This window comes from Mauremys mutica, chromosome 12, assembly GCF_020497125.1.
Source record: "Mauremys mutica isolate MM-2020 ecotype Southern chromosome 12, ASM2049712v1, whole genome shotgun sequence".
NCBI lineage: Eukaryota > Metazoa > Chordata > Testudines > Geoemydidae > Mauremys > Mauremys mutica.
In genome coordinates, this window is record NC_059083.1 from 7087370 (window position 1) to 7111666 (window position 24297).

Consider the following 24297-nt stretch of genomic DNA (forward strand, 5'->3'; position numbering starts at 1 on the left):
CTTTTGTTAAATTTAAAAGCCCTTTTGGAACTAGTTGTCCCTCCAGGAACAACCGGTTCTAAACGGGCTTCTAAATTTAAGAACCGGTTCTCGCGAACCGGCTGCAGCTCACCACTGGTTGCATCCTCTGCAAACAGCAGGTCCCTTCTGATGATCTCCTTCACCTTCATCGTAGCTCTGCACCGTGCGGTGTTAAACCCCCCTCCATCCTGCCTGGTGCTAGTACAGACACCCCCCTCGGACATCACGAAACGCATGTTCAAGCGGGAGTGGGAAGTAAATACTAAACGGTGTAGGAGCCACTACACAGCCCTACTTCACTCCATTGGTGATGCTGTCAGAGAAAAACTCAGTTCTCACTTTTTTGTTTGGGTGCAGCAGAGTCAGATACTTTATTCTGTTTAGCAGCTACAACAGGGAGAGAGTGCACTAGGACATAGGGTCTCCCCTTCCTAGACAGGTCTCTCAATAGGTAAACAATTACAGCAGCATTTATACTTTTGTTACAGACAATAATAAGCCACAGCTGCATGTTGTTAATACATAGGCCATCCTGATATCTTGTTTTTCTCACTTAAGAGATGCCAGTCTACATATTGTATTATCTACACAAAGTCGAAAAACAACTTCTCACACAGTTCTTTTCCACTCGCCTCACACAATCCTCGCTTCTACAAATCTCACATTATTAGGGTTACAGCTAGCCTAACTCTTGCTAACAGAGACTGTCATGCATTAAGATCCCCTACAAATCCCTGTCAGGTCTTTCTGTACTTCCACAATGTTAAGCGATGTTAAATGACTGGGGATGTGTCACTTGTAATACCAATAAATAATCATATACTAACATATACCAAAGACTTTACAATCTAAGTGTAAGACAATAGTCAGGGAGAGAACCAGAGAACAATGAGGAGAGATTTTTGCAGGACTTTCATTATAACTGTCTAAGCCAGTGGTTTCCTGTGCTCTGCGGACACTGGCGATCCGCAGACCATGTCTAAGATTTACAAAGGGGTCCACAGGGCCAGTGCAACCATTTAGGTGACCTAGGCAGTTGCCTAATGTGCTAGGATTTGGAGGGTGGCATTTTCTTCGGCAGCAACCGTGGCAGCCAGATCTTTGTCCGCCCCGGTCACCGCCAGCATTTAGGCGGAGGGAGCTGGGGCAGGGGAGCATGGGGAGGGCGGCCTGCAGCAAGTAATGGGGGTGGGGGCGGCACGCAGGGGAACTCCCCGCCTCAGCTCACGCCTGCCCTGCCTCCTCCCTGAGCACGCCGTGGTTGCTTCACTTCTCCCGCCTCCCAGGCTTGCTGCACCTAAGCTGATTGGTACCACAAGCCTGGGAGGCGGGAGAAGTGAAGCTGCCACGGTGTGCTTGGGGAGGAGGCGGGGCAGGGGTGAGCTGGGGCGGGGGGGGTGCCTCAGGGCGGGGGGTGGGGAGCCTAAGGGTGGAGGGGGGGAGCTGCCATGGGGGGGGCTTAGGGCAGAAAGGGGAGCTGCTGGGGGGGGGTGCCTCAGGGTGGGGGCGGGGGCTCGGGGACGGGGGAGGGTGCAAGGTGGAAGTTTCGTCTAGGGTGCGAAACATCCTTGCACTGGCCCTGGGGATCCGCACCTCCATTGGAAATGCTGTAGGGCTCTGCAAATGAAGAAAGGTTGCAAACCAATGGTTTAAGCCAGGGGCTCTCAAACTGGGGGTCGGGACCCCTCAAGGGGTTGCAAGGTTATTACATGGGGGGTTGTGAGCTGTCAGCCTCCATCCAAAACCCCACCACCAGCCTTTATAATGGTGCTAAATATATAAACAGGTGTTTTTAATTCATAAGGGGGGTAACACTCAGAGACTTGCTGTGGGGAAGGGGTCACTGGTACAAAAGTTTGAGACCCACTGGTCTAAGCCATGGAGCTTAGGGCATTTGCATCTTTCACAGTGACCAGGGGAACCTCTCGTTCTGCTTCTCTTCTCTGGGTGACCCCTGGACTGTCCCGCGATAGACGCCCAGTGTGACCCAGGGACCCCTTAGTGCCACCTATTTTGACAAAAGTTTGGATGGAAACTTACCTGCCTGCCTGGCTCCTCAGCAGCCCCCGTGGTGGCCTTCTCAGAAGCCTGAGTTGTCAGACTCCCAGGTCCTCAGTATCCTAACAGGGGGGAGCTGGGTCTCCCAGCGCTTCCTGCCTGTTTGGAAGTTTGCCCCTAGTGGGATGCCAGGGAACTGGAGAGGTGGGACTGGATGTTTTTGCCAAATTCTTACAAAATAATTTTTTTTTAACAATCCCTTCTGTGGAAAGTATTGCAGAGCTGACCATTAATTCCTATTTGGAACACACCCACTCACTCTGTCTCTGCTGGAAATGTGGAATTTTCCATGGGAGGGAAATCATAGTTCTAAGTCTACAACAGTAACTGTTTGTTCAAATGAAAAGTTTTATTTGGGGATTACAGAGCTGTGACCGTGTGTTTGGAGATCCCTTTCAGTCCTGCAGCAAACCGCACTGGTGAACGGAATTCAAAGCATCAATCTACGGAATAACTCCCCCGCCCCCGTCTTTCCATCCACCAAAACAAACCCCGATATTCACCCAGAAAAATTATTAATTGGTTTTTGCCCTGATTGTCACCTGTTTTTTTTCTTGTGGTAACGCTGATAAATTCCCCGGGGAAAATGAAACCTCCCTAGGCAATTTATTCCAGTGCTTAGCAGCTTCCCAGCAGGGCTAGCGGAGACCAGCAAGATCCTACAGAGCTAATCACCAGCTCTTTCCATCCAGCTCCCCCTCCTCCTCTGCTGCCCCCCTTCTGCCTCAACAGCCAATGGGAGAAGGAGTGGGCGGGCTCAGGCGATAAACGCAGGAGATGCTGCAGTGCCTCAGTCACTGCACGGAGCAGGTGCGATGCATTTAACTCGCTGCAGCTGCTCGGGATCAGGGTAAGCGGCGCCTTGTGTCCGGGGGAAGTTGGGGGTGGAGGGGTTAGGGGATGTGGTTGCTGGAGGCAGAAGAGGGAAAACCCCCTTCAAGCCCCCAGGGGTGCGGGGGAAACACCCGGGAAGGGACTGGGGGTTGGACCCTGGGGGAGCGGATCGAGGGAGGGGAAGAGGCGCGTTCAGGGCGGTGAATTGGCCCAGCCCAGCAGGGGGCAGCGCTCGGCTCGGGGGCGTTTCTCTGGGTCAGGCTGACTCTGGGGAGCTGCAGCTGATCGGCTGCAGGAGGGCGGGGTTGGGCTGGGGAGCAAAGAGCCGGGTGCTGGCAGCACCTTCCAGCGTCACCGCCCAGCTCAGCTCTGGCCTGTCCCCGGGGAGCTCGGCAGGTTGGCACCTTGGGTGACTGATCGCCCAGAGGTAAAGAAATGAGTGTGGGGGGGGAATGGGACATTGTGGGGGGCTGGTGTGTGGGGAGCGGGATGCACAAGGACGCAGGGTGATTTCCATTAGCCTGGGGCCTGCTTGTCTCCATCCAGCTGCCTGGATGTACCTGCGCTGGGCCGCACCCTCAATCCCAGGGGAAAGGGACGGGAGGGGGTTTCTAGAATGAAGGCAGGGCTGGGGCATCTGTGGGCGGATGGGAGCCGGGTGGCAATTGTGGGTTTGCTGAATCACCTCCCTTCCTATGGGGCCTCATGCAGGGAGAGCCGCAGCCATAAGCAGCCCCACCCAGCTAGCAGCCTCCCCCTGCTCTGCTCGGATGGGCTGGGGAAGGGTGGGGGGCTCTCAGCATGGCGGGAAGGAGGCTCCCTTGTTTTGGGAACAGCAGTGCTGGGGTGGGTGGATCTGGGAATGGGGGGAGGGAGGCCCCTGGATTTGAGGGGTGAGGCAGGAGGGGAGATCCAGGCTTGCTGGGGGAAGGACGGAGGCGGCTCATTCCATGGGGAAGGCAGACAGCAGAAGGGGTCTGGTTTGCAGCAGGCAGGGTGGATCTGGGCTAAGGGAGCGGGGTGGGATGGGGCCGGGTGGGGGAGCAGAGGGCAGCAGGGCTGGGAAGAGGAGTCCAATGGCTGTTTGCAAAGTGAGGGCCTGAGTCGGGGTGCAAAGGGGCTGGAGAGGAGGGGTCAAGGCACCCCTGCTTTGGGAATACCCCAGAAATCCCCCTCACCGGTGCAGGGGCCTTTCCAGGGCCGGACGGGAACAAGCTGCCCATCCTGCACTGTGTGTTGCAGACTGTTCCTCTGCACCCAACGCACAGAGGCTCTGGGTTGTTTGAGCCCAGCTCAGCTCACACTGGAGCAGTTCATGCTGGTAGCGCTGGAGATCCCTGACTCAGCTGCTGGCCTGGCAGATGCCGCAGGGACTGTCACCCTGCAGCAGGGCACCAGGCCAGAGGCCTGAGAATGAAGAGGCTGGGCTTGAGGAGGCCAGGGAGGGGGAGAGACATTCAGTGAACCCCGACTGTTTTTATCACCTTCTGGTCTGTTTCTAGGCCTTCTGGCCAGTGGGGAAAAAAGCTGGAAAACATGAATCCGAAAGGCCGAGAAACCAGGAGGTGAATAAACAGACCCCTCCTTGTGAGTCCCAGGAGCCAGCGCAGGTTTTCCTTTTCACCGTTTTCAAGGTCTGCTCCGGTCTCTGTCTCATTGCCCAGTGTTCAGAGCCTGGGACAGAGCAAGACTTGAGCCTGTGGCAGCTCCTGTCGGTCGTCCTGGGAATTAGCTGTTCTGACCCGGAGCGCCCTCTGCAGGCTGGTGCCTCACTGCCATTGTCCCCTGTGTCCCTCCTGGACCCCATGCCCCTTGTCCTTGGGCGCTGCCCCCTAGCTGTACACCCGCTCTCTGGGTCTCCCCACCCAGGGGAACCCCCACCCACTATCCCCACCTCACCTGAGTGGCTACTGCCAGTCACTGTCTAGCCCCCTTTCGCTGGGGCTGACTGCAGTGTACAAGCCCCTCATCACAGGCAAGGGTGGTTTGGACCTGCTGTCTTGGCCTACCCCTGGGCTGCACCTCTGCAACCCCAGTACCTTTCTGGCCTTTCCCTTAAAAACAGGTGTCCTGTGTTCATCTGGTTATGGGTGCTTGGTATCCCAGCCCAGGAATACAAACTATAGATCTGAACTGAGCGGCGCATCTGTGAAGGAACACAGATGTCACTCCAGCGTTCGCTTCCAAGCCTGCTGTTCCAGCCCTGCCTCTCTGGGGTAGCAGCCAAGTTGAAGGTGGGTGGAATTTCCTATTCCAGATGTGGGGCGTTTAGGAGGTGTCTGCTGTTTGTCACTGCAGAGTCTGAGCCTCCCGAATAGGAATGAAATATTACCTCGCCAAGCAAGCGTTATCACGGGCCTGTTTGGTAAGTGAAGGACAGAGAGATGAACTGACCAGCCCAAGGTCAGGCCAGGAGCTTGTGACATTGCTGGAAACTGAACCAAGACCTGGTCAGCAGGTCAGTGCTGTCACCATCCTCTGTTGGGACTGAGAGGTAAGACCCATTAGGGCCACACCCTAGATATGTCTACATTGCAGTGTAAGGCCAGGGTTAGTAGAACTTGAGTGAGCAGATCCCGGGTTTGTTAACCTGGGACTTGAGCGTCTACACTTACTTGTAACCCCTTGAGCCTGAGTTTGAACCCTGGGCTTACAGTGCAGTGTGGACATACTAGAACCTGATCCCAACCCCCCTGTTTCTGTTAAGGTCACTGAGTGCTGGATCTGGGCTGGCAGAACCACAGTAGGTGGGTAACAGCTTAAGCTTGGGCTAGTGGGGATTTGTTTCCTAGGGATTTTAAATGACTTGTGTTTATAACTAGGCCTGGTGGACGTGGATTTTTATAATTTTGACATAATGATCTGTAAGCTTTATTTAAAAGATTTTTATCAATTTGAAATATTCACAGCTGTGCAAAATTATGGGTTTAAGCCTTTAAAAAAAATGTTTAAGTAAATGCTCAAAGTTGTGGGAAATTAATTGGGAGGAGGAGTCAGACAATGACAATAGATGTTGAGATTTAAACAGTTAAAGCTTTATAACCTTTAAAACACAAATTTCAACATCTCGTGTCAAAACATACAAGGGAAATACATATCAAACAAACCCTACTCAGTTCTCGAGCTGCATTTTCCTTACTTTGCCTGTCTGAAGCTCGATAATTGTGCCTGGAAATATTTTGTCGTCAGTTTGTGCACATGGGCCCCACCAAATAGCTTTTGCATAACCCTGGAATTTTCCACAAATAGCATTCTGTATAATAAGCATTCAGCCAGAAACTCAGCCAGCCAGACTCCTACAGAAACTGCTTCCCAATTGTTCACTGTAATTGGTGGCTTCAGGAGGGGCCTGGGATTTACACCTGCCAAAGAAGAAATTGATTTCAGCTGCTTTTCCGTTGAGGCCTGTGGTATTTCACCACTTCAACATATTGTGTTGTCGCCCCTCCCGCTTTCCTTATCCAGCTCTTTGGTTGTGAGACACGTTGTATCTACACCCCAGCAGCTGCACAACAACAACTCCCAACTGCTGTTTGCTGACGGTTGGCCCACAGTGCCCTGAAGCAGGAAGCCTCCCACTGCCTGTTCAGTTCGGCAGATGCAGGTGTCATGGGGGTTGTTCTTAGACCCCGTTCGTTATTGGGGGGGAGAATAACGCCTGCCTCAGACTCTCACAACTCACCCATGTTGGCGCCGCCCCGGCAGTGCGGGATTCATCTGCTGATCTCTGGCCTGTACACTCGTGTCCCTCCTGCCCACCCACCAGACACACACGCAGCCCTATAGACTCCTAGCACTGAAAGCCAGAGGGGCCCATCACGATCATCCAGTCTGATCTCCTGCATGTCACAGGCCACAGAACCTCACCCACCCACTGCTGTAACAGACCCCGAACCTCTGGCTGAGTCACTGACATCCTCACATCATGGTAGTTCTTCACGCAGTGCACAGTCAACTTGTGGAACTCCTTACTTGAGGAGGTTGTGAAGGCTAGGACTATAACAATGTTTAATAGAGAACTGGATAAATTCATGGTGGTTAAGTCCATAAATGGCTATTAGCCAGGATGGGTAAGGAATGGTGGCCCTAGCCTCTGTTTATCAGAGGGTGGAGATGGATGGAAGGAGAGAGATCACTTGATCATTGCCTGTTAGGTGCCCCAGAGGGAGTGAACCTGTCATTGGCCACTGTCAGTGGCCAGATACTGGGCTGGATGGATCTTTGGTCTGACTCAGTATGGCCGTTCTTATGTCCTCCTTTTTGTTCAGCCGATCACTAAGACAAACAAGTCTGTTTACATTTACAGGAGATAATCATAGAAGGTTAGGGTTAGAAGAGACCTCAGGAGATCATCTAGTCCAATCCCCTGCTCAAAGCAGGACCAACCCCAACTAAATCATCCCAGCCAGGGCATTGTCAAGCCTGGCCTTAAAAACCTCTAAGCATGGAGATTCCTCCACCTCCCTCGGTAACCCATTCCAGTGATTCACCACCCTCGTAGTGAAATAGTTTTTCCTTATAGTCAACTTAGACCTCCAACTGCAACTTGAGATCTTCACTCCTTGTTCTGTCATCTGCCACCATTGAGAACAGTCTAGCTCCATCCTCCCTCACTTTTCTCTTCTGCAGTCTAAACAAGCCCAGTTCCCACAGCCTCCCCTCGTAAATCATGTGCCCCAGCCCCCTGATCATTTTCGTTACCCTCCACTGGATTCTCCAATTTGTCCACATCCTTCCTGTAGTTTTAAACCAACCCTTAGCCTGAGTCCGCTGGCACAGGCCAGCCAGGGGTGTCTAATTATAATGTAGACATAACTATACAGAACTCTAGAAACTGGACAGAAACCTCCAAAACACTCTGCCCTTGAGTTGGGGTGCTCTGCTCTTTCAGGCCTTCTAAGCCTGCTGCACCCCACCCTAGTGGTGTCCCTAGGACCAGACCCTGATGAGTAGGTTCTGATCAATATCTTCATCCATGATTTAGATAATGTGGATGGGGGGGAAGTGGTAGATGTGATATATCTTGACTTCAGTAAGGCTTCTGATACTGTCACGCACGATCTTCTCATAAACAAACTAGGGAAATACAACCTAGATGGAGCTACTATAAGGTGGGTTCATAACTGGTTGGAAAATGGTTCCCATAGAAGAGTTATCAGTTGTTCACAGACATGGTGGAAGGGGTCCCGCAGGGATCAGTTCAATATCTTCATCAGTGATGTAGATAATTGCCTAGAGAGTACACTTATAAATTTTGCAGACGATACCAAGCTGGGAGGGGTTGTAAGTGCTTTGGAGGATAGGATTAAAATTCAAAATGATCTGGACAAACTGGAGAAATGGTCTGAGATAAACAGGATGAAATTCAATAAGGACAAATGCAAAGTGCTCCACTTACGGAGGAACAATTAGTTGCACACACACAAAAGGGGAAATGACTGCCTAGGAAGGAGCACTGTGGAAAGAGATCTGGGGGCCATAGTGGATCACAAGCTAAATATGAGTCAACAGTGTAACGCTGTTGCAAAAAAAGCAAACATCATTCTGGGATGTATTAGCAGGAGTGTTGTAAGCAACATGAGATGTAATTCTTCCACTCTACTCCACAGTGATTAGCCCTCACCTGGAGTATTGTGCCCATTTCTGGGTGCAACATTTCAGGAAAGATGTGGACAAATTGGAGAAAGTCCAGAGAAGAGCAACAAAAATGATGAAAGGTCTAGAAAACATGATCTATGAGGGAAGATTGAAAAAATTGGGTTTGTTTAGTTTGGAGAAGAGAAGACAGAGGGGACATAACAATTTTCAAGTACATAAAAGGTTGTTACAAGGAGGAGGGAGAATTTTTTTCTTAACCTCTGAGGATAGGACAAGAAGCAATGGGCTTAAATTGCAGCAAGGGCCTTTTAGCTTGGACGTTAAGAAAAGCTTCCTAACTGTCAGGGTGGTTAAGCACTGGAATAAATTGCCCAGGGAGATTGTGAAATCTCCAGTAATGGAGATTTTAAAGAGCAGGTTGGACAAACACCTTTCAGGGATGGTCTGATAATACTTAGTCCTGCCAGGAGTGCAGGGGACTGGACTAGATGACCTCTGGTGGTCCCTTCCAGTTCTATGATTATCTCCTGCAAATTGCAATCAAACTTGTTTGTCTGAGCAATTGGCTGAACAAGAAGTAGGACTGAGTGAACTCATAGGCTCTAAAGTTTTATATTGTTTTATTTTTAAATGCAATTATTTTTTGAACAATTCTACATTTGTAAGTTCAATTTCCATGATAAAGAGATTGCACTACAGTACTTGTAGTAGGTGAACTTAAATACTATTTCTTTAGTTTTTTTACAGTGCAAATATTGTAATAAAAATATAAAGTGAGCACTGTATAAAAATATAAAGGGCTACTAGGACGATCTGAGGCATGGAGGACCAACCTTATGAGAGGGGATTTAAGGAGCTTGGCTTGTTTACCCTAACCAAACAGCTGAGGGGAGATAGGATTGCTCTCTATCAATAGATCAGAGAGATCAGTACCAGGGAGGGAGAGGAGTTATTTAAGTCAAGGGCCAATGTCGGCACAAGAAAAAAAAATGGATATAAACTGGCCATCAATAAATTTAGGTTTGAAATTAGATGAAGGTTTCTAACCACCAGAGGAGTTTAGATCTGAAACAGTCTTCCGAGGGGAGCAGTGTGAACAACAAAATAACTTGTTTTAACACTCAAAAACCAGTAGGAGAACGCTTTAACCTTTCTGGTCATTCAATGACAGACCTGCGGGTGGCAATTTTGCAACAGAAAAGCTTCAAAAACAGACTCCGGGCATGGCTACACTTGCAAATTTGCAGCGCTGTACGTTATTCCCCACAGGGAGGTGGAGTACGGACAGCGCTGGGAGAGTTCTCTCCCAGCGCTGGCGCTTTGACTACACTTAGCGCTTTGAAGTGCAAGTGTAGCCATAGCCTCCAAGGAGAAACTGCCGAGCTGGAATTGATATGCAAACGAGATACAATCACCTTAGGCTTAAATAGGGACTGGGAATGGCTGAGCCATTACACACATTGAATCTATCTCCCCTTGTAAGTATTCTCACACTTCTTATCAAACTGTCTGTACTGGGCTATCTTGATTATCACTTCAAAAGCTTTCCCCCCCCCTTACTTAATTGGTCTCTCAGGGTGTGGCTACACTGATGAGTTGCAGCGCTGGTCATCCAGCTGTGCAGGGCCAGCGCTGCAGTGTGGCCACACTTGCAGAATTTGCAGCGCTGTACTGAGAGGTTCATTGTGGGCAGCTATCCCACAGAGCACCTCGTCCTGTTTTGGAGCCGTTTTGGCACTGAGTATTGTGGGAAGGGGAAGGAAGTGTGTGGGTCATTCCGCTTCCTGTTCCAACGCCCCGTGGTGCATCGCTTCACTTCCCAGCAGTACAGTTTCCCCGTCCACATTTCTAGCCATTGTGAGTGCAGCACGCTTTCTGTGTGAAATGGAGCCTGAGCTGCTGAGGACTTTGCTGATGACTGTCGCCAGCACATCACGTTTGGCAGTTGAGCTATTCCTTCAGCTCCAAAGTGACAGTGAGGAGTCTGACGATGATCTGGATTTGCCTAATGCGGGTGACATGAAATTGCTTGTGGCGGTAACGGAAATGCTCAGCACCGTGGAACGCCGCTTTTGGGCTCGTGAAACAAGCAGTGAGTGGTGGGATCACATTGTCATAGAAGTCTGGGATGATGAGCAGTGGCTGCAGAACTTTAGTATGAGAAAAGCCACTTTCATGGGACTGTGTGCTGAGCTCGCCCCCACCCTGCGGCGCAAGGACACGAGATTGAGAGCTGCCCTGACGGTGGAGAAGCATGTGGCTATTGCAATCTGGAAGCTGGCAACTCCAGACAGCTACCGATCGGTCGGGAACCAGTTTGGAGTGGGAAAGTCGACCGTGGGAATCGTTTTGATGCAAGTTTGCAGGGCCATTAATCGCATCCTGCTAAGGAGAACCATGGCTGTGGGGAACGTGCAGGACATTGTGGATGGCTTTGCAGAAATGGGTTTCCCTAACTGTGGAGGGGCAATAGATGGGACGCATATTCCTATTCTGGCACCACCCCCCTAGCCTACGAGTACATTAATCGCAAGGGGTATTTCTCTATGGTTCTCCAGGCGCTTGTGGATCACCGTGGGCGTTTCATTGACATTTACACAGGCTGGCCTGGAAAAGTGCATGATGCACGCATCTTTTGGAATTTGGCCTGTTCAGGAAGATGCAGGAAGGGACATTTTTTTTCCCAGACCGAAAGATCACAGTAGGGGACGTTGAAATGCCCATTGTGATCCTTGGGGACCCCGCTTACCCATTAATGCCTTGGCTCATGAAACCCTATACAGGGAAGCTGGACAGGAGCCAGGACCGTTTCAACTACAGGCTGAGCCGGTGCCGAATGACAGTGGAGTGTGCTTTCGGCCGTTTAAAGGGGCGCTGGAGAGCCCTTTATGGGAAGCTAGACTTGGGGGAAAGCAGCATCCCTGCGGTTATATCCGCGTGCTGTACCCTCCATAATATTTGTGAAGGGAAGGGTGAAACATTCAGCCAGGCATGGACCAACGAGGTTCAAGTCCTGGAGGCTGAATTTGCACAGCCAGACAGCAGGGCTACTAGAGACGCCCACCACAGGGCAACAAGGATTAGGGATGCCTTGAGGGAGGAATTTGAGGCTGAAAGCCAACAGTAATGTTTTTTGCCTTGACCAGGAGTGACGTGCACTGGTTACAGTGCTCTTAAGTGCCTGTGTTTTCCTTGCTGTTTGTTACCTGTGTTTTCCTTGGGGTTTGTTATCTTTCACTTTATGCAATAATAACTGTTTCATAATCAAAGAAATCATTTATTTAAAAAAAAGCAAATAAACGGGCAGGGGGGTTGGTTGTTGAACTGTACATTCATAGTTTTGCATATGTACTGCCAGGAGTGCTGTTGTGCACCTCAGGATTGTACTGTTGCATGGTGATGGGGGTTGAGTGCAGAGGGTAAGGGTCGTAGTTCTCTGGGCTCATAGGTGACCGTACAGGTGTCGGGGGCAGCTGGTGATGGTGTAGGTAAGAACCTGGATGCTGGGGAACGGGACTTGGAGCTGACATTGGTGCATAGGGGAAAGAGGTTTGGGAGGGTGGGGGTTTGGCACGGTAGTGCTCTGCCTGCATTGCTACCAGTGACTGCATACAGTCTGTTTGGCACGCCATGAGGTTTATAAGCTGCCTTGTGGTTTTCTTCAGCATCAACGCCTTTCTCCTGCTTTCTGTTTCCTTCCAGTGCTGCATCTTTTCTCTCCATTCCTGCGCAGTTTTATTCTCTGTTGCACACTGGTTCATAACTGCCTTCACCAAATCTTCCTTGCTTTTGTTAGGCTTCCTTCTCAGGTTCTGAAGCTTTCTTTCAGTCACTGATAACACCGGACCAGGACTAGTCAAGGACACTGTAAAAATTCAGCAAATGATACATTTTAATAGAGCCTGCATTGTGTATAATCTGAAGTTAGTTTCAAGTCTCACACTGTAGCATTCCTCAGACATTTCAAACACAGCTAGAGAATTCACAGCCTCCCAGAAATGGTAAGTTAGGGTAGTAGTCAATAAAACCTCCATGTCCCTCAGGAATTAACCCTGGGGTTCCTGCCGCGGTTTGCTTGGGCAGGGTGCTTTTTGCTTCATGGGTACAGTGCCTGTTTTTGGGCTTTGTTAAAGGCAGGCAGCAAGCAGCACTTGGGGAAAGCAGCACTGAAACACTCCCTCCATTTCCCACAGGAGTTAATACTTGAAGATATCTCCCTGCTGCGGGTTACCAAAGAAGCAAGGGAGGGTCTCCTACAACAATGCAGATTCCGCCCTGGCCCCTATGCAGCTTGCCTGTGTGCAGCCATGGTTCCCCCACCCCTCCTGGAACAGTGGCGCGGACGCGTTAGCCTGACTGGGACAGGGACCACACTGGCTCTCCCTTTAAACTTGGTCACGTGAATTGCCTATGCTCTTGCATAAACTTTTGAAGAGATTACAGAGGCAGATTACCGCGACGTGATAGACCACATCAATGGGATATTCCATGTCTAGGCATGCAGCCATACCACCCCCCCTCCTCTCCCAAAACCTTTGCATTGCAATAAAAGCTGCTTACCTGGGACCTGCTCCTGTGATTCTTCTGCACCAAGCCCCAGCGGCTGTGACTGGCTAGCTTCCTCCTGGCTTGAGAAGAGCTCCTGACTGCATGCCTCCTGGGACTCCGGGGTGTCTTCCCCCACCACAGTAGCCTCACTGTCTGCCTCCCCCTCCTCTACCAGCTCTGAACTGTCCATCGTGGTCCTTGGATTTACAGAGGGGTCACCCCCATAAATCGCATCCAGCTCCTTGTAAAACCGGCAGGTCGTGGGGGCAGCGCCGGATCTGCGGTTCCCCTCGCGTGCTTTGCAATAGGCACTCCGCAGCTCCTTTACTTTAACCCTGCACTGCAGCGCGTCACGCTCATGGCCCCTTTCCAGCATGGCTCTTGATACCTGGGCAAAGGTATCATAATTCTTACGGCTAGAGCGCAGCTGTGCCTGCACAGATTCCTCCCCCCAAACACTGATGAGGTCCATCAGCTCGCCATTGCTCCATGCTGGGGCTCGTTTGCCACGTGGAGCCATGGTCACCTGTAAAGATTCACTGATTGCACTCCACACCTGGCTGAGCAAACAGGAAGGGGATTTTTAAAATTCCCGGGGCATTTAAATGGCAGGTCACCTGAGGCCAGGGCAGTAGAGTCTGACCTGATGAGCAGAGTGGCTGAACAGGCATTCTGGGATACATCCTTATACCCTGGAGGCCAATCACAGCGCTGGTGTGCGGCCACACTTGATGACCAGCGCTGCAGCACCAGCGCTGGAATCCTTATTCCCCATGCCGAGTGAGGTGTACGGCCAGCGCTGCAGCCAGGGAGTTGCAGCGCTGGAAGTGCCCTGCAGGTGTGGCCACTTACTAATTGCAGCGCTGGTGGAGGCTTTCCAGTGCTGCAAATCGCCAGTGTAGCCATACCCTTAGAGTTGGTAAGACAACTCCCACCTTCTCATGCTTTCTGTATGTGTATATCTATCTCCTCAATATATGTTCCATTCCATGCATCCGAAGAAGTGGGCTGTAGCCCACGAAAGCTTATGCTGAAATAAATTTGTTAGTCTCTAAGGTGCCACAAGTACTCCTGTTCTTTTTGCGGATATAGACTAACATGGCTGCTACACTGAAACTTGTAGTAAGACTGAGCTTGATAATTTTATGGAGGGGGTGGGAGGTATGATGAAGTTGCCTACAGTGGCATGTGGCCCAGCCATGAGTGCAATTAGCAAATATCTCCAATGACCCGTGATGGGACATGAGCTGGGGAGGGCTCTGAGTGACTACAGAGAATTCTTTCCCAGGAGTCTGTCTGGTGGGTCTCGCCCACATGCTCAGGGTCTCACTGGTCACCAGATTTGGGGTCAGGAAGGAATTTCCCCCCATCTCAGCTTGGCAGAGACCCTGGGGAGGTTTCATCTTCCTCTGCAGCATGGGGCACAGATCACTTGCAGGACTGAACTAGTGTAAATGGTGCATTCTCTGTCACTTGAAGTTTACATAAGAACATAATAAGAATGGCCGTACCGGGTCAGACCAAAGGTCCATCTAGCCCAGTATCTGTCTACCGACAGTGGCCAATGCCAGGTGCCCCAGAGGGAGTGAACCTAACAGGCAATGATCAAGTGATCTCTCTCCTGCCATCCATCCCCAGCCTCTGACAAACAGAGGCTAGGGACACCATTCCTTACCCATCCGGGCATTGTCTGTTGCATTTGACACATGGTACATTCTGACGGCTTTAAAGGAGAAGTGCATAATTAAAATAACCCACCCTGAGTGACCGTCTCTGTTCCTTCCTGGTAGGTGGCAACACAGCAGTCTCGGTGCTGATTGTCCAGAAAATGGCAGAAGAGAGCGCTGAAGTGATAAGTGATACCGGTAAATAATAATTACGACCAAAGTATTTAAAAGGGAGCCTGCAGTGTGATTGGCAGAGGGACAAAAATACAGTGGGTGGGTTGCCCCCTCTTTTTTTATGAGGGATAAAGACAGGAAACAAGGAGGTTTTGTTGCTCTTTGGTTCATGCTTGTTGTTTACGTTAGCAATTTGGGTGTTTTCTACTCTGAAGGACTCTATGGCCAACAGGAGAACTGGTGGAGTGAAAGGCTGAAAATCTGGAATACTGTGTGTGCCTCATCTCAGAAAGGATATTGTAGAACTAGAGGGGTTCTGAGAGAGGTGATGAGAAGGATCAAGGGCCTGGGAAAACTCTCCTGTGAAGAGAGCTTGAAAAGACGGAGATTGTTACCTTGGAGAGGAGAGGGGTAGAAGGGACAGGATAATGGATGGGATAGAGAAGGTACAAAGGGTACAAGCACAAAGGGGACAGTCAATGGAATGGAAAGGTTGTTATAATGCTAACAAAAATGTTGGCAGAGATATTATCCTCTTACCAGCCACTAGAGAGGGTCATGGCACATAATTTGTCAAATGCATTGCCATGTTCTCTAATCCGCTTGGAGCCCCTCAACCAGGCCAGGGGCGGGCTGTGTGGGGTGGGGATAGCAAGATCTGGGGGATGCACATGGGGAGGGGAAGCAGTGACGGACGCATTCAAAAGGCCTGGGCTTTGTACACCGCACTGGGCCCTGCATGGAGGGGACTGTATGATCTGACCTTAAACAACAGTTTCTTTTGCTTTCTGGTAGGTGAAGGGGAGACTGTCTCAATACGGTCGGGTCATGGACCAGTGGAAGAAAGGAGAACAGATGTGGATCATATGGGTAAATTATTATAATATTTATTAGGTACAATATGGTAACATCAAGAGACAGCAGCTGAGCCCCATCACGTGCTGCACACACAGGGAGAGACAGTCCCTGCCCCAGCTGAGATCAGGGCCCCGTTGTGCCGGGGGCTGCACGGACCCACAGGGAGAGACAATTCCTTAAAGTGCTGTTCCTTTAGCTCGAGTGGTAGTGGCTTGTGCCTTTAAATCCAGAAATCAGGAGTTCAATTTCTACTGCTGATGATTTATTCCCTTTCTAAAGGCGAGTTCTGGGATATCCTGGTAGCCCCCAAAGTAGTCTCAGTAACTCTGGGCAACCATGAAAATCTCTCTCCCAATCAACCAGCTCATGGCGGCAAGGTCCCTGATCTAGCAGTCTGGAAAGTAAGAAGGTCCTTCAAAGCCGGCGACCAGAGCTCAGTGACATTTTTGAACCGGTTTGTTTTTTTTAATGGAAAAACAAATTGTCAGAGTTGTTTTGGCTTTTTCATTTTTGGTGGAAACAAAGGTGTTTCTTGCTTTTGCCTTTTTCATTGCTCTTTTGGTGACATTTTTATTGAAAATACATTTTTAAGTTGTTTGGGAAAGCTGTAAATGTAAGAGCTGCCACACCGAGTCAGAGCAGGGTCAGTCTAGCCCCGTCTCCCGTCTGCTACAGTGGCCACTAGCAGAGCTTCAGGGAGGGGACAGGGCAGGGGAATTACGGAGCGATCCACCCCTGCCTTGGCTCCTGGCTCCTGGCAGTCAGAGGAGCAGGGGTCGTGTCCCTGACCACCTTGGCTAATGGGCATTGATGGACCTGTCCTCCAGGAACTTAGTGCATTCTTTTTTGGAACCTAGTTATTTTTGGCCATCACCACATCCCGTGGCAGGTGGACTATGCGCTGTGTGAAAAAGTATTTCCTCTTGTTTGTACTAACCCTGCTTCCTGCTCATTTCATCAGGTGACCCCTGGTGTTTGTGTAGTGGGACGGGTAAATAACCCTTCTCTGTTCACTTGTTCCACACTGTGATCCATGTCGGTTGGCCCACTGTGCCGCTAGGTCCAGGGTCACGCCTCTGTCACTGGGGAGTTAGCGGAGGGAGGGGCGCCGGCAGAGGGCGGGCGGGCATGAACCCCTCGGGCGGGGGGGTGGGCCGGTGAGGGTCTGTAGCATGCTATCCGGATTTTGCTACCTGAGGCGTGTTGGCCGGGGTAGGGGAACGTAGACCCACCCAACTCCACTGCGTTCCAGCCCAGGGCGCTGACAGTGGCGGGCGAGGGTCCTGCCACCGGGTCAGTGGGGTCCTTCTGCAACACACTGACCAAATACACTCACCCCACTGTGCATTTCCGTCCCTGGACCCCTTCCTACCCAGTCCCTTGAGCGGGTCCCTCCGGTCCTTCCAGCTCGTCCGGGTACTCAGCTGCTGGCAGCTCCAGCTCCACCTCCGGTTCCTCTAGCTCCTCTGGGTACTCGGCAGCGGGCAGCCCCTGTCCTCCCTCCAGGTCAGGTTTCTCCTGGTCCAGGTCCTCCCCCAGCCCAGCAGCAGGGTGTGAAGGGAGCAGCCCACGGTCTGCGTCTGCCTCCCTCCCTGGTGCTGCTCTGACTGGGCTAAGGGCCCTGCCCTTTATACGTCCTGTTCCGCCCCTCCCCTTCCGGGGGGTGGAGTAAGCTTGGCCTGGCCCCGCCCCCTCCGGCTAAGAGAGCGGCTCTTTACCCTCAGGCTTGCAGGGAAGCCACCCTGGCTCCCTACACACACCGTTCATGGTTTTATAGACCTCTGTCCTATCCCCCCTTAGTAGTCTCTTCTCTAAGCAGAACGGCCCTAATCTTTGTCGTCTCTCCTGGTGTGGAGGCTGTTCCATGCACTTGATCATCATCATCAACTAGATTTATCCACTCGTGGAAGCACTTAGCAAAACATGGCCATTTTCTCGCTCTGGCAGCATTTGCTATTGAAATGCCTTTGTCTCCTTTCATCCTTTTTTATTTTGCAGATTTCAGCCTAAAATGCATTAAAGATAAATGGATCCCAATTACCGTTACTGTCGTCATCACAGCTTTGATCATCACTGTAATTGCACTGGCAGGTGAGTGAAGGGTCATTACTAACCCAGCTGATTCTCATTCCCTTGTCACTGATTCTTCATTGACTGTTTTTCTTAGCCTCAAGGTCATGGTGCCCACTTGCGTTTCCCATGGCCTCTTCTCACCCCGTCTTTGCTCTGGTCTGACTCCTCCATTGAAGCACATTCCCCTTTTAAGAGGGCAAATCTCTCTCCAGACCCTTTCCCCCAAAGAGGAAGGTACCAACCCTGTTCCCTGCCCCCTCGGAAGCAGCCCCACTAGATCTCAGGCCTGGGTAGCGGTGTAGGGATGCAGTGGGTGAGTCTTCCTGCCTCCCACTCCCTGTGTCATCCAACGCCCAGTCCCACCTTAAATTGTCGTAGATTTGGGTGCCACCATGTGGCCATGGCTCACAGCGCAGCTCTAAAATTGTTTCCAATCCATTTATCATTGTTGTTCCTCCTCCATCCGCCATACTGTGTGTAAATGCAACTGGGAGTCTGAGGCAGAGGATTCAGTTCCCTGATCCCAGCCAGTCTCCCACATCCCTCTTGTTAGGCTCCTTTGCCCTCAGTTTTAGTGGCTGCTTCGCTCTCCTGAGTGGAAGGCCTTGGCGAGTGTGTGTGACAGGCCGGCCTATGGCCCAGCCACAGAGAACGTGAGATGTTCTAGCCCCACCTAGGGGCTCTTGGCTCCAATATTACAGGTCTCGCTCTTTGCTCTGGAGGGCCCCAGTTCTAGCCCCAGTGTGTCAACCGTCACATGTGTGTACTGGGGATGATAAGTCAAGGGGGAGTCCATGAAATGCCCCCACCCCTCCCATTTTTCACCCCTTGCCCCATGGAGGCGCTTTTGAATGGGGTGCCCGTCCCTGGCAGAATGGGCCACCACAGACGACGGTGCCGGAAGTTAAGATGGCGGACGGGCTCATTTGGATGCGCGGGTACCATGGGTCATGACGCCATCTTAGCGCCACCCCGTCCTCTCCAGCCAACCCATGCAAATAGCGGCCGTACAACCAGGAGGGGGAGCTCTGTCCGGTGAAGCAGGGACTCTGACAAAGGTTTGGGGGCCATGGGGGATAATCCGCTGAACACGAGCTCCCAGTGGGATGCGGTGGCCAAAGGCTCTAATGTGACCCTGGGATGTATAAACGGGAAATTCGAGTAGGAGTAGAGAGGTTATTTTACCTCTGGATTTGGCCCTGCTGCCACCGCTGCTGGAATCAGTGTCCAGTTCTGGTGCCCACAATTCAAGAAGGATCCAATGGCTGGAAGTTGAAGCTGGACAAACTCAGACTGGGGATAAGGCAGCAGCTGTTAACAGTGAGCGTTAGTCACCCTCGGAACGATTTCCCAAGGGGTGCGGTGGATTCTCCATCACTGACAGTTTTTAAATCACGATGGGATGATGATGTAAAAGCTCCGCTCGAGGGATTATTTGGGGGCAGTTCTAAGACCTGTGTGATGCAGGAGGTCAGACAAGAGATTGGTCCCTTCTGGCCTTGGGATCTCTGCAAAATGACAACCCAGGCCTGAGCCGTGTGGGTCTTAGTGCCCTCTCTGGCCGGGATTCCCACGCAGAGACAGACACCTGGGATAGGTCCATCTCTCACCACTGTGCTACTTATTTTCAGCCAAGAAGCCTCCCCCCTGCCCAGCCCTCGTCACTGCTGCGTGCCCGGACGGCTGGGTGGGATACCAAGGGAAATGCTTCTACTTCTCAGAGACTGAAGACAACTGGAACAACAGCCAGAGCCACTGCTCTTCCCTCAGTGCCTCCCTGGCTTCCATTGATTCCCTGCCGGAGCTGGTAAGGAAGAGACACGAACCTTCATAACCACAGCTAGGGACATGCCAGAGCCTGGCGCCCCCGGAGGCCTAACGCAGCTCCTAGATTCAAGGAACTGAATCCCCTGCGGAGCTGGTTGTAAAATGAAAATGCAGGAGCAGGATTTGACATTTATTAGAAAAAAGTTGATTTTTTTTCCTCCCAAAAATTTTCATTTAACTTTAAATGTCATTTCCGTTTGGTTTTTTTTTTAAATCTCATTTTTCAAAATTTGGGGTTCCCTCCCCCCCCAACAATTTTTTTTCCACATCATTTTATACTGGAAAAACAGAGGAAAAATAAAAAGCATGGGGGAAAAGGTGTGGAAATCCACCTTCAAAACAAAACAAAACAAAAACTGTCTCCCAAACTTTTCCCAGCAGGAAAACAGTGCAAAGGTTACTCTGAAAATGAAAGGAATATTTTTATCTCAACAGTATATGCCTTGTTTTTATCTATCTATATAATTTAACCAGCAATAAAGAATAACTGGCTAGGCAATAGTGCTGCTGAAAAGGGTCTGGGGGTTACAGTGAACCACAGATTAAATATGAGTCGACAATGTGATGCAGCTGAGAAAAAGGCTAATCTCATCCTGGGGTGTATGAACAGGAGTGTTGTACATAAGACATGGGAGGTGATTGTCTAGGTTTACTTTGTCCTGCCTGAGCACGGGGGATGATCTCTTGAGGTCCTTTCCAGCCCTATGTTCTATGATTCCCCAAAGTTGGGAAACTGTAAGAAAATGGGAGGCAACCCCCCAGTTATGAAATGGGGCAGAGGGGGAAATATTTGGGTTTTTTTAAAACAAATTTTCCTGTGGAAAAAATCATTTTGGATGAACCCCTTTGCCCTGTGTAGTTTGACTGGCAGCTCTTTGGGCGAGGGACCAGCTTTCTGTGTGTGCAGCACCTAGCGCCTGGCGGCCTTGATCCCCGTGAAGGCAGCTGTAATAAAGCTAAGGATATAATGTGTGTTTTCTTATCCACAGAATTTCACACTGCGCTATAGTGGGATCCCTTACCACTGGATTGGCCTCTGGAGGGAACAAGGCGAGGGCCAGCCGTGGAAGTGGACCAACGGTACCATATTCAACAACCTGTGCGTCCCTTTTCCTCATTCGCTTTCTCAGTAGTAGGGCACAGAGAAATGCAACAAAAATCCTGGGCTGGGTGGAGAACCAGGATTGGAAGTGAGAGCTCAAGATCTTAAAAGCCTGATTCTCTACTGCCTGAGCTACAGGGCTTGTTCTGGGGAGGTTGCACCTTTAAGAGACCTGTAGACCTCTTCCATAGCATAGGCACCAGAGGAGGACTGAGAGGCCCACTCGGTTAACGGTGGATGACACCAGTGGGACTGGTTGGAAAAATTCCAACTAAAAGTTTTCCCTTATGGAAAATCCAATTGTCGAAAGAAAAATTTCCTGGAGGGAAAGATCACTGGATGAGATTTTTCCATTGTGAAAATTGATTCAAATGTTTATTTTCAGTCAACCCAGAATAAAACATTTTCATTTTGGTTTGCCTGTGGGGCCGCTGCAGCACATCATGGGAATTGTAGTTCTGGGTCCTTCTGATCTCATTTGTCCCTGGTCTTTGACAAGACAATATCTCCCATGATGCACTGCAGTGTCTCACTCTTGTGTGTTCCCTGATATTTTGGTGGGAGCAAGACACTGCAGTGCATCATGGGAGATGTAGTCCAGCTGTGAATCAGGACCTATAGGAGAGAACAGGGGGTCGGCAACCTTTCAGATGTGGTGTGCCGAGTCTTCATTTATTCACTTGAATTTAAGGTTTCGCGTGCCAGTAATATATTTTAACGTTTTTAGATGATCTCTTTCTGTAAGTCTATAATATATAACTAAACTATTGTATGTAAAAAAAAATAAGGTTTTTAAAATGTTTAAGAAACTTCATTTAAAATTAAATTAAAATGCAGAGCCCCGCCCCAGACTGGTGGCCAGGACACGGGCAGTGTGAGTGCCGCTGAAAATTAGCCAAGGCGGCACGCGTGCCATAGGTTGCCTACTCCGGGAGAGAACATGGGTGGAAGAACCAAGAACTACAGTTCCCATGATGCCTGGCATCAGCCTCAGTCTAATGAAAATGTTTCATTTTGGGTCAACCTAAAGCATTTTTTTTGTGGGAGAGGGGAAGAGAATTTCTGTTCTGTGGGAAATTTAAATATTTTTATTTTTTTTTTTTTTTGTCCCCAAACATGAATTTCCCTCAGGATGGAAATTCCATTTGCCACCCACCTCTGTGTAGACGAATCCCCACTGAGGCATTCACGAGCACATCCCATCGTTCGTGCACAATGACACCCCACTGAGGGGAATCGCTATGGCCACGGGATGCGGCAGAAGATGCGGCAGCTCCGTGGGGGAGCAGCTCGGTAGCCGCGTTAGGGCCTTGCTGAGCACAGCTGGGCTCTGGCTGCCTGGGGCAGAAGGGGAGGCAGAGGAAATGGATGGGAAGTGTGTGGGGGGAGCGGGGTTGGGAGACCCAGGGAGAGAACATAGTGGGTGAGGGAGCAGGTGGGGCAGCAAAAGGATTGTGGGAAGAGGGGCAGTTGCTGGAAGAGGCGAGTCTGGAGGGAAAGCGGGAGGACAGGTCCATCAATGGCTATTAACCATGATGATCAGGGAAGCCACCCCATGCTCTGAGTGTCCCTAGCTCTGTTTGCCAGAAGCTGGGAGTGGCCAACAGGATCACTTGATAATTGCCCCGTTCTGTTCATTCCCTCTGAAGCACCTGGCATTGGCCACCGTCAGCAGACAGGATACTGGGCTAGATGGACCATTGGTCTGACCCAGCACGGCCGTTCTTATGAGGTTTGCTTACTCTGAGGTATTGCCTGATTTCCAGTCTAGCTGCACTAAGGTGTCCTGTATTCAAGAAAGATGCACTCAGACTGGAATAGGTGCAGACAAGCGCAGCTAGGATGCTCGCAGGAATGGAGAATCTCCTTTGATAAGAGAGAACATAAGAATGGCCATACTGGGTCAGACCAAAGGTCCATCCAGCCCAGTATCCTGTCTTCCGACAGTGGCCAATGCCAGGTTTCTGCCCATCAGAGGAGGGAGGTTCTGAAGCAGCTGCCCTGTAGGAGCCGTGGGGCGACCCACCTAACTAGATAGAACACGGAGCCTGAGAAGTCTGTGAACAGGACGATATGCCGGGGTTGCCTGCCATAGCAGGGGGCTGGACGCAGTGACCCAGGAGCTCCCTTCCAGGCCTATGTCCCCTCACACACTGGAAAGACCTGCAAGAAACTTCACAACCTCTGTTTCCTGTTCTCTGTGAGCCTGATTTTCAGGCGCTCAGCGTCCACTGTGACATTTACAGCTAGAAGTGACTAGCTCAGGGTTGATTAGTAGCAAAGCCTGGTTGAGAACCCAGTTCCCCTGCGTCGTACAGCACTGGACCACATTGCTTCTCTGTACGTGAGCAGGAACGGGAGCCGGCTGCTTCTGATAACCCCACACCGCTTCTCATTGCAGGTTTCAGGTCAGAGGGGAAGGGCAGTGCGCCTACCTGAATGAATATGGGGTCAGCAGCTCCAGGTGCTACTCAGAGAGACATTTCATCTGCAACCGGCCAGACGATTGCTCTAGAAGAAAGCCAAGCTGTACAGGAGGGGACACAATGTCTAAGAACACTTAACGCAGCGGTCCCCAACCTTTCTGGCACCAGGGACCGGTTTCGTAGAAAAAAAATTTCCGCGGACCTGTGGGATGGTTTTGGGACGATGAAGCGCATTATATTTATTTTTGTACTTTTATTTCTATTATTATTATTGTAATATACAATGAAATAATTATACAACTGACCATAATGCAGAATTAGTGGGAGCCCTGAGCTTGTTTTCCTGCAACTAGATGGTCCCATCTGAGGGTGATGGGAGACAGTGACACCCGAAGTGTGTTGCTTATGTCCAGTCTACTCTGTAATCTCGTTTTGGTTGCTGTCGCTGCAGAAAACCCTGCTTCACAAAGGGTACGTCCATACTACCCGCCCGGGTCGGCGGGTAGCGATCGACTTCTCGGAGTTCGATATAGCGCGTCTAAATGAGACGTGATATATCAAACTCCGAACGCGCTCCCATCGACTCTGGAACTCCACCACCGCGAACAGTGATGGCGGAGTCGACGGGGGAGCCGCGGACTTCGATCCCATGGCGTGAGGACGGGTGAGTACTTCGAACTAAGGTAGTTCGAGTTCAGCTACGCTATTCGCGTAGCTGAACTTGCGTACCTTAGTTCGAACCCCCCCTTAGTGTAGACCAGGTCAAAGATAGGATATTGAAAATGGAACTAAGCTTTTCAGTGCTTTTGTGGAAATCTCAGGATATTCCGCCTTGACTTTAATCCAGAACGTATGGAGATTTGAAGTCATCTCAAACATACTTTTAAGGCCACCGTCATTTGTGATCTCAAGCAGTTGATCCTCTTCTAGCACGGATGAAGTCGACTCACCTGGCTTATTCACAAATGGGTCGCGGATCCATTCCTTCCCAGTTCGAGGGTCTTTTGTGGTTGGGAAGTAATGCTCAAACTCTTTTGAAAGCTGAGATAGGTGATCATGCACCAGCTGGGAAAAAGAAGGCCCTGGCTCAGTCTCTTTCAAAATCTCTGCT

The 24297-nt window shown here is 50.5% G+C and overlaps 1 protein-coding gene across 5 annotated transcripts; it reads left to right on the forward strand.

The window, feature by feature from the left end:
- Window positions 1–2876: 2876 nt before the first annotated feature.
- On the forward strand, window positions 2877–23414 carry LOC123345121 (C-type lectin domain family 2 member D-like). Of its 5 annotated transcripts, XM_044981794.1 has the most exons (8): window positions 2877–2929; window positions 4979–5147; window positions 14850–14924; window positions 15696–15770; window positions 17757–17849; window positions 19463–19638; window positions 20648–20757; window positions 23162–23414. In XM_044981794.1, the coding sequence occupies exons 3-8, from the start codon at window positions 14888–14890 to the stop codon at window positions 23322–23324; spliced, it is 654 nt and encodes a 217-aa protein (XP_044837729.1). In that variant the 5' UTR covers window positions 2877–2929; window positions 4979–5147; window positions 14850–14887; the 3' UTR covers window positions 23325–23414. The 5 variants fall into 5 exon arrangements, with proteins under 5 accessions (XP_044837729.1, XP_044837732.1, XP_044837731.1 ...); XM_044981796.1 differs by lacking the exon at window positions 4979–5147 and having other exon boundaries at window positions 2890–2929; XM_044981795.1 differs by lacking the exons at window positions 2877–2929; window positions 4979–5147 and adding an exon at window positions 5155–5407.
- Window positions 23415–24297: the final 883 nt, after the last annotated feature.

What these genes read in the sequence shown, in the direction of transcription:
- LOC123345121 (XM_044981794.1), top strand. Translation starts at nt 14,888, where the DNA reads ATGGCAGAAGAGAGCGCTGAAGTGATAAGTGATACCG. An exon ending in TTGATTCCCTGCCGGAGCTG is followed by an intron (nt 19,639 to 20,647) that starts GTAAGGAAGAGA and finishes TCTTATCCACAG; the next exon opens with AATTTCACACTGCGCTATAG. An exon ending in GGTACCATATTCAACAACCT is followed by an intron (nt 20,758 to 23,161) that starts GTGCGTCCCTTT and finishes TTCTCATTGCAG; the next exon opens with GTTTCAGGTCAGAGGGGAAG.